The sequence below is a fragment of the Eriocheir sinensis genome, chromosome 44 (assembly GCF_024679095.1).
Source record: "Eriocheir sinensis breed Jianghai 21 chromosome 44, ASM2467909v1, whole genome shotgun sequence".
Lineage (NCBI taxonomy): Eukaryota > Metazoa > Arthropoda > Malacostraca > Decapoda > Varunidae > Eriocheir > Eriocheir sinensis.
The window spans coordinates 11,757,527-11,772,526 of NC_066552.1; the positions used below are offsets into that span (position 1 = coordinate 11,757,527).

At 45.6% G+C, this 15,000-nt stretch overlaps 1 protein-coding gene and 1 long non-coding RNA gene across 8 annotated transcripts in view; one reads left to right on the forward strand and one right to left on the reverse strand.

Annotated features, from left to right (window-relative positions):
* LOC126980482 (transcription factor GATA-4-like) overlaps positions 1-15,000 on the reverse strand; it is a 65,482-nt gene that overhangs the window by 1,038 nt on the left and 49,444 nt on the right. For 3 of the 7 annotated variants that reach the window (XM_050830418.1, XM_050830420.1, XM_050830424.1), the window contains 4 exons: positions 7,719-7,918; positions 4,820-4,984; positions 4,098-4,338; positions 1-3,865 (listed from right to left, as the gene is read on the reverse strand). The exon at positions 1-3,865 is cut by the window's left edge and continues 1,038 nt beyond it. In XM_050830418.1, coding sequence (XP_050686375.1) covers positions 3,294-3,865; positions 4,098-4,338; positions 4,820-4,984; positions 7,719-7,918 — 1,178 coding nt within the window. In that variant the 3' untranslated portion in view covers positions 1-3,293. Of the gene's footprint in view, positions 3,866-4,097; positions 4,339-4,819; positions 4,985-7,266; positions 7,335-7,718; positions 7,919-15,000 lie in introns of all 7 variants that reach the window. The other 4 variants (XM_050830421.1, XM_050830423.1, XM_050830419.1 and 1 more) reach the window with 2 other exon arrangements.
* The window catches only part of LOC126980488 (uncharacterized), a 1,888-nt gene continuing 1,636 nt past the window's right edge, over positions 14,749-15,000 (forward strand). Inside the window, exon 1 of the long non-coding RNA XR_007733264.1 lies at positions 14,749-14,892. This is a non-coding gene — a long non-coding RNA (uncharacterized LOC126980488). The remainder of the gene's footprint in view (positions 14,893-15,000) is intronic.

Consider the following 15,000-nt stretch of genomic DNA (forward strand, 5'->3'; position numbering starts at 1 on the left):
AGACTTGCCTTTTTTCCCTCTTTCAGGTAACATCTACTTCCCCCTCTCTTCCATAACCATCTTTTTCTCCTCTCCTTCCTTTCATCTCTCTCCTTCTCTTCCGCTTCCTTCCATACGGTTACTCCTATCCATTCTTTCATTTTTCTCTCTCCTTCCTTCCTCTTCTCCTCCTTCCATATACTGTCCTATCTATTCCCTCCTTTCCTCCTCTTTCTGTATGCTCCCATCTCCTCTGCCTCTCTCTTTCCTTCCCTTCGTTCTCCTTCCATATACTCCCGTCTATTGCTTCCTCTCTCTCTCCTTCCCTTCCTTCCTTCTTCCTATACCTTCCGTTCCTTTCTCCTCCTCCTCACCACACGCCAGCCACTCTTGGTAAGGATAAGGAGGGTGTCTATAGAGTAGCGTCTGGTCCCCTTCTCCCTCCCTCCCTCCTTCCTGCCCCCACACCTCTGCAGCACCAATATTCAGCACATGACTGCCCTCGGCGACCCGGGCCTCAGGGAGTAAGAACGCAGGTGAACGAACGCTACAGGGACGCCACTACCAGAGCCGTAGAATAGAGAGCTTGGCCACCTTCATCATAGCCGCCATGTTGTTGCCAGAAGAGCCGCTGGAACTTGATGTTGATGCTGATAGAAGTGTTTTATGTGTGCTTTAGGTATCGTCAGAAAGAGACCACTAAACATAGAGCTAGAGAACAAAAAAAAAACACTATTGTATCTGCATCATTTTGGATTTGAAGCGGCTCTTTCTCTAGCAACATGGCGGCTGTGATAAAATTAGCTAAACTCTCTTACTCTATACGGCTCTGGCTGCCACGAGGGACGAAGACAAGGCGAAGAAAAGGGTGAAAAGAGAAGAGCTGTGAAGAGCTTCGAGATATATGAACATGAGGGAAAGAAATAGATAGACACCAATAGTATAAAAAAAAGGAGAGAAAAGGATGAAAACAGAATTGGATGAAAACAAAGAAAATTGAGAAAAGGATGAAAAACAAAGAAAATAGAGAAAAGGATGAAAACAGAGAAAATAGAGAAAAGGATGAAAACAGAGAAGATGAAAAAAAGAAAATGGAGAAAAGAATGAAAACAGAGAAAAGGATGAAAAACAAGAAACTAGAGAAAAGGATGAAAACAAAGAAAATAGAGAAAAGGATGAAAACAGAAAATAGAGAAAAGGATGAAAATATAGAGAGAAAATTATGAAAACAAAGAAAAATGGGATGAAAGTACAGACACGCTACGACGAAGACAAGTGGAAGAAAAGCAAGTTATTAGAAGAAAAATGAGGTGACGAGTTTCGAAGTAAATGAGCAGCAGGAGGAAAAAAATTGACAGACTGCAACGGAAGGAAAGAAAAGGATTAGAAGAAAGAAAAATAGGAATAAAAAGTGGAAAATTGCAACATAGAGAAAATAACGCAAATCAAAATAAAAACTCGATTGTGCAGTGGAAGGAAAGAAAAGGATTAGAGGAAAGAAAAATAGGAATAGAAAGTGGAAAATTGCAACATAGAGAAAATAACGCAAATCAAAATAAAAACTCGATTGGGGAACAGCGTGAGAAGAGTGAAGAACTTAATGAAGAAAAATAATGATCAGCAGCAACAGAGAAGAACAAAAACAAATGAAGGAGAGCAAAGACAACAACCCCGGACATAATAACTTAGAAATATAAAATGTGAGAAAAAAAACAAATGAAAATGACACGAAATTAAAAAGAAAACATGTAATATACCAACACACACTACAGAAAAAGGACAGAAAAAGGACAAAAAAAGTAGTTACATGAAAAAAATGGGAAAATTGAAACGTGAAATATATTAGCGTGAGAAATACAGGCAATGAGAAATGGATATGAAAAAAGTAACATATCAACACACTATTGAAAAAAGGCAAAAAAAAAAGATATATACAAAAAAAGGAAACATTGCAACGTGAAATGTATATTAGAGTGAAAAATACAGTGAATGGGAAATGAAAGCAAAAAAGTAACATAACACACACACACACTACAGAAAATGACAAAAAAAAATACTTATACAGAAAAAAAATGGGAAAAGTACAACGTGAAAAATATGATACAACTTAACTCTAACTCTACAGACTAGAACACTAATTCATAAACTTAACACACATTATAAAAAAAATCAAAAATAATAACAACAACAATACAGATGTGAAAAGTATCCTACAATCACTCTCACACACACACACACACACACACACACACACACATTCTATCATCATCTGCTTTTTTTTTCTTTTTTTTTCAGCATAAATACAATACCCAAAAATAAAAGAGCAATCATCAAAAATATCTTACCGTACACACTAATTAATGACTTCGACAGTGATAGTTACTTAATTATGTACAGACAGGTAATAATGCCACACTTACAAATAAAAAAAAAAAGAATCGTGATGCGAGTATGGTAAAGGCTCTAAATCATCTTCATCCTTATCATTATCATCGTTTTTCTCCTCATCCTTTTTTTCATCATCATCATCATTATCCTTATCCTAACATTCATCTTCCTCCTCCTCCTCCTCCTCTTTCTCATCATGTTCCCTCCATTCATTTTCATCTTCTGCCTCCTTCCTCCTTCTCCTCCTCTTTCTCATCATCAACGTCATCAACATCATCATCATCATTCTCGCCACTAAGCAATACAGGCCAAATAATCATGTCACTCATATCCACATCTATCGTTAATCGCAAGCTTCCAAACACCACCACCACCACTATCATCACCACCACCACCACCACCACCGCAAACAGTCATGACACAAACACACACACACACACACACACACACACACACACACACACACACACACACACAGTCAAACACTTGAAATGTATATAGCGTTGCACTTTCCGGCCACTTGAAATATTCTCTCTCTCTCTCTCTCTCTCTCTCTCTCTCTCTCTCTCTCTCTCTCTCTCTCTCTCTCTCTCTCGACCGTCTCGTAATTCTTATTTAGCTTAGGCATAAGTATTATTGTTGTTGTTGTTGTTGTGCTGGTGCTAATGTTGTAAAGGTGGTGATGTCAGTAGTAGTGGTTGTGGTGGTGGTGACAGCACAGCCACACCCCGGGGTGCCTGGTGGTGGTGGCACATCCGCGCAGCGCCACCCATGGTCTCCTGGGCGCCTCACGCGGGCCGGGCTCTGCCCACGCCCGCCGCGCTGCGCCGCGCCTCGGTGGTCCTCGACGGCCAGTCAGGTCGGCAGGACACTCAGCGTCCCGCCCTCGTGCCGCGGCGGCGCCCGGCCGTGACGGGGCCGCGGGCTCATTTGGCCTTCCAGGAGAGGTGGTCGAGGGCGTGCTGCTGCGTGACGGCGGGCAGGGGTGAGGCGTGGCCCTGCAGGCTGGCGGAGGTGACGATGTGGGGCAGCATGATGCCGGGGGAGGCGTAGTGGGAGGCCGAGGGCAGGCCCGCGGCGGAGGCCAGGCTGGCGGCGGTTGTGGCGGCGGGCAGCGGCGCGGCGGCCATGGAGGCTGCCGTGGAGGCCTGCAGCGCGGCGCCGCGGGAGGCGGTGCTGGCGGCCGCCGCGGCGTGGTGGGCGGCGTGGGTCTGGGCAAGCGTGGGCAGCTCTGCCAGGCTGGCGGCGGCACCGGGGGAGGCGGGCTCGTCCTTGATGGCGTAGGGCAGCGAGGCCGCCGCGGTGGAGCTTGGCGGGGACTTCATGGAGGAGAGGTGGGAGTAGGAGGGGAGCAGGGAGGGCAGGCTGGCCCCCAGCAGGGCCGCCGAGGACACGGTGGGCGAGGACACGTGCTGGCCGTAGGACGAGGCCGGGGCCGCGGCGCCATAGCTGGAGGGGTAGGCGAGGGGCGGCTCGGTCTTGACGGTGAAGAGGCCGGCTGGGGGGGAGAGGCGGTAAGAAGATGAGAGGGTGGAGGGTGAGGCTCTGGCGACACACACACACACACACACACACGTATACAACACACACACACGTACGCAACACACAGACACACACACACACACACACACACACACACACACACACACACACACACACACACACACACACACACACACACACACACACACACACACACACACACACACACACACACACTAGGAACTCACCGGAGGGCGAGGAGGACATCTGATACTTGGAGGAGGTGATGGTCGAGGTGGAGGAGCTGGTGGAGGAGGTGGAGGAGGATGTGGAGGAGAGGGCCAGCGAGGGAATGATGGGGTTGGCGGAGGAGGTCGATGATGAGGAGGAGGTGGAGGTAGTCGTCGAGGAGGAAGTGGAGGTGGAGGTGGAGGTGGCGGAGGAGGACTGCTTCCCATCGGTCCTGTTCTTGGATTTCCTCTTCCTGGTCTGTAAGAGGAGGACGGAAGAAAAGTTACACGCAACGCAACACAAACAAACAAAACAACACACACTGCAACACCTATCCACCGACAACATGACCAGGTAAACAGTACAGGCAGGTAACCAATTAATCAGTCAGGTGAGAAAGCGATATAATCACCAGGAAACTCTCTAATCACCATAACCAACAGAACTTACAGCATTAACACATTACTCGATGCCACTCTGATACTTTAAATTATGGTTGATTTTTTCTGCAACTTTTTTTTCTGCATGGACTTTCTTCGTTTGTTTTTGTGTTGGAGTGTTTTGGGAGCTGGTATTTTGTGGCCCATGAACTGCAGAACAACACTAATAAAACAAACTCATCCTTTTATGTTATTTGCTGTAATTTGCTTGTCTCCTCTTTTTGTTGCCTTTGAGCTGCTTCCATTGCCGTCAAAAAGGAATACCAGGTGACAAATTAAGGACAGGTGGGAGTGGTTACCTGAATGCTCTCCTTCTTCATGGCGATGGGCCTGTTGACGCCGTGCAGCTTGTGGTAGAGGCCGCAGGCGTTACACACAGGGTCGCCTTGGCTGTTGCGCCGCCAGAGGGAGGTGACGCTGGTGAGGCAGTTGGTGCAGGTCTGCGTTCCCCGTCGAGAGTGTGACTGCGGGGTGGAAAAGGTGGTTGTGATTGTGGTGGTGGTGGTGGTAGAGGGGGTTGAGGTGGTAATCGTATGCTCAATCCTGCTCTTCTTTGTGGTATAGTATTGAAATATTTGGATTCTGGGAGTATTTTGTGGGTCTGTTATTGATATTTGTATTTTCATTTCTGCTTTTCTTTTTAGTCTAGTATTGAAATATTTGGATTCTGGGAGTATTTTGAGGGTTTGTTATTAGTATTTCTTTTTAGTCTAGTATTAAAATATTTGGATTCTGGGGGCATTTTGTGGAGCTGTTATTGATATTCTATTCTTCATTCCTGCTTCAATTTCGTAGTCTAGTATTGATATATTTGGATTCTGGGAGTATTTTGTGGGGCAGTTATTGATCTTTGCATTTTCATTCCTGGTTTTCTTGTGGCACAGTATTGAAATATTTGGCTTTGGGAAGTATTTTGTTGGGCTGTTGCTGATATTTATTTTCTCATTCCTGGTATTTCGTGGTTAAGTATTGGGATATTTGGTTTGGGGGGATATTTTGGGGGATTGTTATTGATATTCGTGTTCTAATTCTTGTTATTTTTTGTCACTATATAATCAAGGGGCAGTGCTAGCAGCCTTCATATTTATTTATTTATTTTTTTATTCTTATTTATTTTATTTATTTATTTATTTATTTATTTATTTATTTTGGCCCCTGAGCTGTTTACTATTAAAAAATGGTGTTCTGAGACTCCCAGGTAGTTTTATAGCAAGTGTCCTTTCCTCAGTGTTGTCCCAGGCTATTTGTGTGTTATCTCCAGAGCAAACTAAAATTAGCTTATAAATAAATCTAACTCACAAATCAACTTAAAGACTACGGGCCAGTGAGACAGTCCAGTACAGCAAGTTAGTAACACGAAATACGACGGAAATTCCTCGTCTAGCGTTTGGCGTTAATATAAAAACAAGGTAATTTTAGAAAGCCACACGGGAAATCTCTTTATAGTAGTAACCGTTTCTGGGTCGTGATGTCTGAGAGTCCCTTGATATGATAGAGTCTCGAACCCTAAGATTTGACGCCATTATTGGTCCTGTTTTCACCACGAGAGTTGAAAAGCACACGAAAACAGGCCCAACAATGGCGTCCAAATCTTAGGTAGTCGGGACTCTATAAGGGACTCTACAGATCACGACCCAAAAACAGGTTACGCTAAATGGAAGACGCTATTAGTATGTGGCATCGAGTAGAAATATCGGGTCACTGTGGAGACTCGCATCGTTGCCAGATTGTCGTACTCAGCCTCCCATGTTTGCCGATTTCCGACCCCAAAACTGCCTCCTCGACCCCAGTAACTGCCTTCATATATAGTTATCGCTAAAATAGTTGATTATTGGTGTTTTTTGGCAATAGCTATGGCTTAGAAACCGGTAAATACGAGGCTCTGAGTACGATAGTCTGGCAACGGTGGTGGAGAGTATAGGATGGTGTGAGCGATTACGATGACTGTCGAGCTGGCCCTGGATTCTACGGCGTGTGAGGAGGGAAATCAATCACATTCAACGGGAAACTAATGACCTACGCTAATCACTTGAAGCTTGAGTCCAATCAGCAATTAGGACACCGTTAAAGGTTAAATAATCACTCATGACTAAACAGATAATGAACACTTTTGCCGGATTTATTAAACGTCACATTAGTCGTCAACAGTAATGTGGATGATTTGTCTATTTCGACCCGTTTTTCAAGGCGCGGTCAGTTGGTTTTGTTGCTTTTTTATATCTTTTTTATGACTGATTTTGTAATATGTCTACTGTGGGAATCCAATAGTCATCCCTCAAATAGTACGGTTTCCAATAGTTCGGTTTCGGTTTCATACGGACTGTCATAAGAGATTTTTTAAGGATTTTTAGATTCCCTGCTCGTCGAGAAATTAAAAAATCCTAAAAAATCTTAGATGAAAATACACATAAAACCGAAACCGAGCTATTGGAAACCGTACTATTTGAGAGACGACTGTAATTGTAGACATCTCCGTCCTAAAAATGGAACTAAATAGTCATACCAGCCACGTAACTGTTAATAAATACTAAGACGACGTTTTAAAAAATCCGGCGTTTCTCTAACACATCAGTATCACCACACTGTGTGCCTCCAAGCGACGCCAGGCAGGAGGTGAAGCATGGCGAAGCGTTACAGAGGACACAGAGCACGCGGGAAGGCAGGGAAGGCTGGGAAGGGAGTGAGAGGGAGAGAGGCAGGAAGATGGCGAGCAAGCATGATCGGGGAGGGGGGAGGCAAGACCTACCAGTCGTTTGCTCTTCATGGTATCATAGGTCCTGGCGGGGAGGCCGTAGTAGGTGTAGTAGTCATCCACTGCAACAAGCAAACGGGAGGAGTTAGTGGCAGGGGCAGGCAGGGAGTGACAAGGGGCGAGACAGAGAGACAGACAGAGAGCAAGGCCACAGTGACTAGGCCTAAGGGGCGGCCAGGGGGGTCGCTGATGGCCCTCCCCTCTGCCCCATCCCTCCCTTTCCTAAAGTAACAGGGCAGGAGGTAGGGGGGCAGGGGGCGTGACAGGGCGAGAGAGGCGCCTGTAACCTCTGTAAGGCACGGGTAGCTGGGAGAGGGCAGCGTCCTCAGCGGGTTAAGGCTTCGGCAGGTGGTTCATAAGTGGACAGGTGGGCGGACGTGCAGGTTAGAGGCAGGTAGGGAGGGGTCACGCCTGCACACCTGGTTCACGTGCCCTACGCCACCTACACGACTTACGGGGCGGCGGGCAGGTGTCCTCCCGAGGGGCCTGTTGATGCCGTTGGTGCGGGTGTAGAGGGCGCAGGCGTTGCAGAGGTAGTGACCCGTGGACGCGTCGCGGCGCCACAGCGGGGTGCTGGACACGCCGCAGTTGACACACTCGCGGCACTCCCAGGACGCCTCGCGCAGCCCGGCGCCGCCCTCAGACACTGTGCGCCGCGTCAGGTATACACACATACATACATACATACATACATACATATATAGACACACTAAGACATACAAAGAAATGCACATACTTAGATACTGAAAGGCACACACACACACACACACACACACACACACACACACACACACACACACACACACACGCACGCACACGCACACACACACGATTAAATACACATGCACACGCACACACACACACGCATTTCCGTTCATGCTCCTATTTCACACAAGATATAACATCACACACATCATATATCAATTACCATTATTATCATTATTATTATTATTATTATTATTATTATTATTATTATTATTATTATTATTATTATCATTATCATCGTTATTGTTGTTGTTGTTGTTGTGTTCCTATTATTGTTGTTACTGTTGCTATTGCTGTTGTTTTTGGTGTTCTTGAATGATTCTCGGTGCAATGAGGGTACACACACACACACACACACACACACACACACACACACACACACACGATGAACACTAATATACAGTAAACCGTAAAAGGAATGTTAACGAAGGAATTACAGTTATCAGCAGAAGTGGTGGTGGTGGTGGTGGTGGTGGTGGTGGTATTTGTGGCGGTAATGTTTGGTGCCATATAGGGTAGTAAAGTGCCTCACCCCCCCCCCCTCACCCCTCTCAAACTCTGCTACCTGACTGGGATTAGCAAGGTCTCTCTCTCTCTCTCTCTCTCTCTCTCTCTCTCTCTCCGCTAATAAAGAGTAATACTCCCACTGTATAGTCCTACCCCACTTGGACTATGCGGTACAGCTTTGGTCCCTCCACCACGCAAAGGACTTTGCTAAATTAGGTGTTCAACGTCGGGCAACAAAGATGATCTCCAATCGCAACAAACATCGACGAGAGGCTCTCAACCCTTAACATGTTCACACTTGAGAAACGCCGCCTCCGAGAAAAAAATGGTCGAATGTTTCAAAATACTCAATGGTTTTACGAATGTGGACAAATTCAAATTGTTTTCAGTCGATGACACAGTTCAAACGAGAAAGAATGGCACAAAACTTAAGTGTAAACAAATAAATTATGACTACACCAAATTTCCTTGGACAACACTGCAACGCGAGAATGGAATAAACTCCTACTTTCCGTGGTCCAATGCAGTACGAATGCTTCAAACTCATTTAAACTCATTTAAAAACAAGCTCAACAGACACTTCCTTCAGCTTGACATTTACTAAAGTAGAAGTGCAAAGTCTTGGTGGCAGTTGATTTAATACAATTTCACTCAGGCAGGCCACCTAGTCTGGACCATAGGGTTTGTGCTCTGAATATCTATGTAAACCTATGTAAACCTCTCTCTCCCCAAATACACAGGTGGCCTTCCCCAGGTAAACACGCGGCCTACCTGAGCGACAGTCTCAAGCCTCGCCCAATTAACCTGGCGAAGAGAAGGTGCCAGAGGTGCTCGTGGTGCTGGAGGGGAGGGGGGAGGGAAGGAGGGAGGGGGAGAAGGAGGGAGGGGGGAGAGAGGGAGGGAAAGACGGTCAAGGGTTGTAAGTTTGGTGTAGATAATGTACTGGGCATGGTTCATATTTACTCTCTCTCTCTCTCTCTCTCTCTCTCTCTCTCTCTCTCTCTCTCCTCTTCATCCTCTTAAATCTTCTCCTTTACCTCCTACTCCTCCTCCTTTTGTTACCAGAGCTTACTTCCTCACGTCCTCCTCCTCCCCCACGTCCTCCTCCTCCTAACCCCGATTCTCTAAGTGTTCTTCTATTTAAATCTTCCTTCCCTTTTTTCCTTTGCCCACTCTTCCTTTCTCTTTACCTTCCTCCTCCTCCTCCTCCTCCTCCTCCTCCTCCTCCTAACTCCAATTCTCTTACTGTTCCTCTATTAAAATCCCCTTTCCCTCTCTCCTTCGTCTTTACCCTCCTCCTCCTCCTCCTCCTCCTCCCGTGTATTTGCCAGGCCAAGAGGGTCCACTGATCTGTTGACTCAGTACTAACACGTCCAAGGGCTCTGGTAACACTGTTTGCCCCGCCTGTTGACTCTCGTGTTGGTAATACTGTTTGTAGTTGGGAGGGCAGTGGGAGGGGGGGGGAGGTAGAGAACGAGGGGTGAAGTGTTATGGTTCATTTAAAGGGGCTGTTATTTTTGTTGTTGTTGGGGTGGTGGTGGTGGTAGTAGTGGTGGTGGTGGTGGTGGTGGTTATTGGTGTTATCTTTTAAATTACCTAACGCAGATGAGCACTGAGGCCATGCGTATCTATAGCATATGCCCTTAACTTTACTACTACTACTACTACTACTACTACTACTACTACTACTACTATTACTACTACTATCATATATCCCTTCCTCTTCCTCTTCATTTTTTTCCTTCTCACTCACTCCATCCTCACATCCTTCCCATGCCCATCCTCAGCACCTCTTCTCCTCACCCTCCTCTCACCCCTCCCTCGCCACCCTCCTCAGCACACCCTTCTCTCAAGTCACACTAAATGCCGGGCTGGAAATGTCACCCTTCACCCTTGCTTTCAGGGTGGTGTGGTACTCGAGAAGGGCATGACTTTAAGAGCTAAATGTTAAGGTTGGTTTGTATATATAGGGCTGTGTGTGTGTGTGTGTGTGTGTGTGTGTGTGTGTGTGTGTGTGTGTGTGTGTGTGTGTTGTTTTACTCTATCTGTCTACTTCTATCTATGTATATATTCATCTATCTATCTATCTATTAACCTCTCTTTACATCTTTCTATCGCTAGCAATTTGTAACTGTGTTTGTGTTCTTATGCTTTATTCAATTATCTATCTATTTGTCTATCTTTCTCTGCCTCTATCTCTACCGGTGACTGTTATTGTATTGTTTTATGTTTTAGTCTTTATTTCCCTCCATCTATCTATTTATCTTTCTCTACCTCTATAAATCTGTCTCTATGTTTCTCCTTTCCCACTTTTTCATTTATTACTTCCACGTTTTCTTTCCTTCTTCCTTCCTTACCTTCTATTTCCGTTGGTTCTCTCTTGGTCTATTGTTTCTCACCCATGTATCTATTTAACTCTCTCCCCTTCCTTTCCCACTTTCTTTCGTTTTTTTCTTCCACGTTTTCTTTCCTTCTTCCTTCCCTATATTTTCGTTCGTTCTCTTTTAGTCTCTCCTTTCTCACCCATGTACCTAACTCTATCTCCCCTTCCTTTCCCTCTTTCTTTCATTTTCGTTCTATTCCATTTTCTTTCCTTGTCCTCTTTCGCCCCTACTCGTTGCTCGTGTCATCCCGTCCCCTGTTAAAGTGTATATGTTTAGCCCGGTAGCAGCGACGGGCCAAATTTGTGGCTTTACCGTGTACCAGCGACGGGCCACATTTTTGCCATGATATAAACCCCTCAAAATAGATGATGCATAAACTGATCACAAATGCGTTAATATATATTATGAAATGGTTTGCGTGAGTAATGATTTTTTTCTCGTTTTTCTCGCTTAGAATGGCCTTTAAGAAACATGATCCCCGCAGCTACCGGGTTAGTGTTCTGTGTAGTCGAAGTATAGCTAAGTGTACCATGCGGTGTGTGGCGTGGAAAATGGTGTGCGTTCGTGTTGAGGTGGGCTTCTGAGTCTTTCCCCGTTGTCTCGCAGCTTCGGGGAGGAGTCTTGCCCATCCTCTGAATTGACCCGGGTGGTGAAGTCTGTGGTGGTCGTACCCGTCGAGGTTAACTTATGGTAGCTACGTAGCGATAAAGCCACGGACGCGGGTGTGACAGGATGTGGTGTGAAGTAACGTGGTGTAGCGAGGTGTATGTTTGTGTATGTGTGTGTGTATTACTACCTGTCTCACTCTCCCTCTCCCTCTCCATCTCTCCCTCTCGCTCTCTCTCTCCCCGATCTCAGTGTTAGCAGGAAGTCACTCCCGCGGCGAGCTGATAAGTGTAACAATATTTTATTCTTTTTCTGACACACACACACACACACACACACACACACACACACACACACACACACACACACACGCTTTCATAAATAAAATTCTCCAGCTTGTATTTGCATTTGCTTTATGATTTTTTTCGATATATCCCACATAGAGAGAGAGAGAGAGAGAGAGAGAGAGAGAGAGAGAGAGAGAGAGAGAGAAATGGGACAGACAGGATACGCTAAAAACTGTCACAATAGTATTCCCTTCATCCCCTATCTCTCTCTCTCTCTCTCTCTCTCTCTCTCTCTGTTATCTGACTGTTCTTCATCCGTTGTTTATTAACGAGGAGAGAGAGAGAGAGAGAGAGAGAGAGAGAGAGAGAGAGAGAGAGATTCGAATCATATAAACTGAGCTATCTCTAACGTATTATAGACTTTCACATTTTGGCTTGGCAAAGGAGAAAATAATAACAACAATAATAACAACAATAATAATAACAATAATGATAATGGTAATGATGATAATTCCTCTCACGTTCTCTTCTCCGATTAGACTCAAAACTTTTCCTCCACTCATGAATTAAATGAAAAAAATAATTCAGCTCCGAGTGAATAAATTAGATAAAACAAGATAACACGAATGAATAAAACAAGATAAAAAAAAATAATAATGGGAAAGTATTCAAGTGAGTGTGTGTGTGTGTGTGTGTGTGTGTGTGTGTGTGTGTGTGTGTGTGTGTGTGTGTGTGTTTATCATTCGTTTTATGTGTTGTTTTATTTTCTCCAGCTACCTCTATCTCTATCTCTCCTTCTTCTCCTTCTTCTTTCATTTTCGTTCTTCCCCGTTTACCTCCCATATTTTCTTCCCTTCTGTTTTCGTTTCCTCTCCTTCTTTAATCTTTCTTTTTTTTCTAGAGATCGAGCAGCGTGGTGGTGCTGGCAAAGTCTAATAATAGATGTTTGTTTCGCTCCCTCAGCGATTTCCTGGCACCGATATCGCCTTGGATTCTCTAACATCCTTTTTCCATCCGTCTTTTGTGGCGTTCCCAGACCCTCCGCGGTGATGTGGTTAGCGTCTCTAGCTACGAATCTGCGGGCCTGGATTCGAATCCCGGCCCGGGCAGTCGGCGTGTAGCCCATCCAGCTGTTTACCCTTCGTTTCGGGCTGGTCGATAAATGAGTACATGTGGAAACCTGGGGAAGGTAAACCGTGGTAACCCGCATGTCACGCTGGCCTGTGTCCCGGAGTGATGGGTTCTGTCCCACCACAGGTTCAAAGGGCCAGCACGACGGAGATGAGCACCGGCGCCACGCGCAGTTATAGCCTATGCTCCCAACTTAACCTCCACTTCTTCACTCATCGCCACGATGTATCTAGCCTCGCACGCCTCTTCCACCATGCCTTCTCAGACGCTTTCGGCTCCCACAGCAAACATTTCCGAAGGCCATGGAGTTTCATGAAGCAGCAGCCTCGTCAAACCTTTTTTTAGGTGCTGCCTAATGCGTCGGTAGGCTGTCTTGAAGGGCCTCTTGGGCAACCCCAGATCGTTAGTGGCGCAGGGGAAATTTATTTATAGTGGCTGCCGTGATATATGATGACTTGCTTGGTCCATGCTGCCCCCCGATGCCTCCACTTGAGCGAAGTCGCTGACGTTAGGGTTGCATGAAGATCTGTGCAGCACGTGGACAGTCTTCCGCCACTCGGCGATGGTTTGAAAAATCAGCGTGTTTCTGTGTGACTCGAACCTAGGACCAGGAGCTCACCACGCCCGCACGCTGACCACTCGGCCACCGCCTCCCCATTAAACTACCCATGGAAATAAACACCACAGCCTCTACGAAGACCTTATCTAATGTGATGTGTTAGCTCCGAAAGGTCTGTGAATATAAGCCTTAGCAAGGAAAGGTAAAGTGTGGATCATTCGCTACAGCTGCGCGTAGCCTCAGTGCTCATCTTCGTCGCATTAGTAGTGACCCCATCAAAGCCACGTGGCCCATAGTGGTGATGGTGGTGGCGGTGGTGTAGCTTTCCTCCCCTCCATCTTGATAACCCAGCTGCCAGGGGAGGGGGGGGGGAGTCACATCCGGAAACACCCTACCCCTGCCCCTACCCCCTGTCACCACCACTGTCGCCACCAATCACCACCACCCCTGATTCGTTCACCATCATATCTGTCATCACCACCACCACCATTACCATCACCACCACCCCTGAATCTTTCACAATCATATCTGTCATCATCGTCACCACCAACACCGGGTCACTATTACCACCAACACCACAAGAAGCACCGTCGCCACCATCACTACCACAATTAGAATCAGTCTCCTCCTTGTAGCAGTAGTAGTAGTGGTAGTATAGCAGTAGTAGTAGTAGTAGTAGTAGTGAGGACTTGAAAAACAGGACGGAAAACGGAAACAAACATTCAAGCCGAGAGTCGATCATAATTGAATAACTAAGAACCAGAGGAAGAGAAAAAAAATAGAGAGAAAGGGAAGGAAAAAAAAACAGCTGCAAACCATCAAAGTCAGAACAAAAGAATTACGAAAGACGAGAGGAAAGAGGAGACGCAAAAGAAGAGGAGAGGAAGGAAAAGGGATGTGGAGCAAAACAACATTATTAGAAAGAAAAAAAACAGAATAAAACAAAAAAGAATGAAAACTAAAAAAAAAATAAAGGAAACATCCGATATAATCTAGCACTATCAAGAAGAAGGAAAAGAAGAAGAAGAAGAAGAAAAAGAAGAAGTGGAAATAATAACAATAACATGAAAAATAAGAACAAAAAAAAAGAAGAGGACGAAGAGAGAGAAAGAAAGACAAGAGAACAAACATGGGCACTGTCAAGAAGAAGAAGGAAAAGAAACAAGTGTTAATATCACAAAAACTGTGCTAGATCGGCGTCGCATGACCCTCCAACACACACCCAACCATTTATATTATGCAACTAGGGGTTTAAAATGGAAAATGCTGGAAAGTAAAGATGGCGCCACTATAAACACTTGCCGGCGCCACAACAGGCTGGGGCCGACCATCAGGCCCTACTATGAAGGCCTACCGGCGCCACAGGCCAAGACGTAAAACAGTGTTTCTTAAAGTGTGGTCCGCGGACCCCCAGGGGTCCGTGGAATGTTCCAAGGGGTCCGCAGGATAATTTTTAATATCGATTTCAGTCAAATTTTCGGCCAAAACG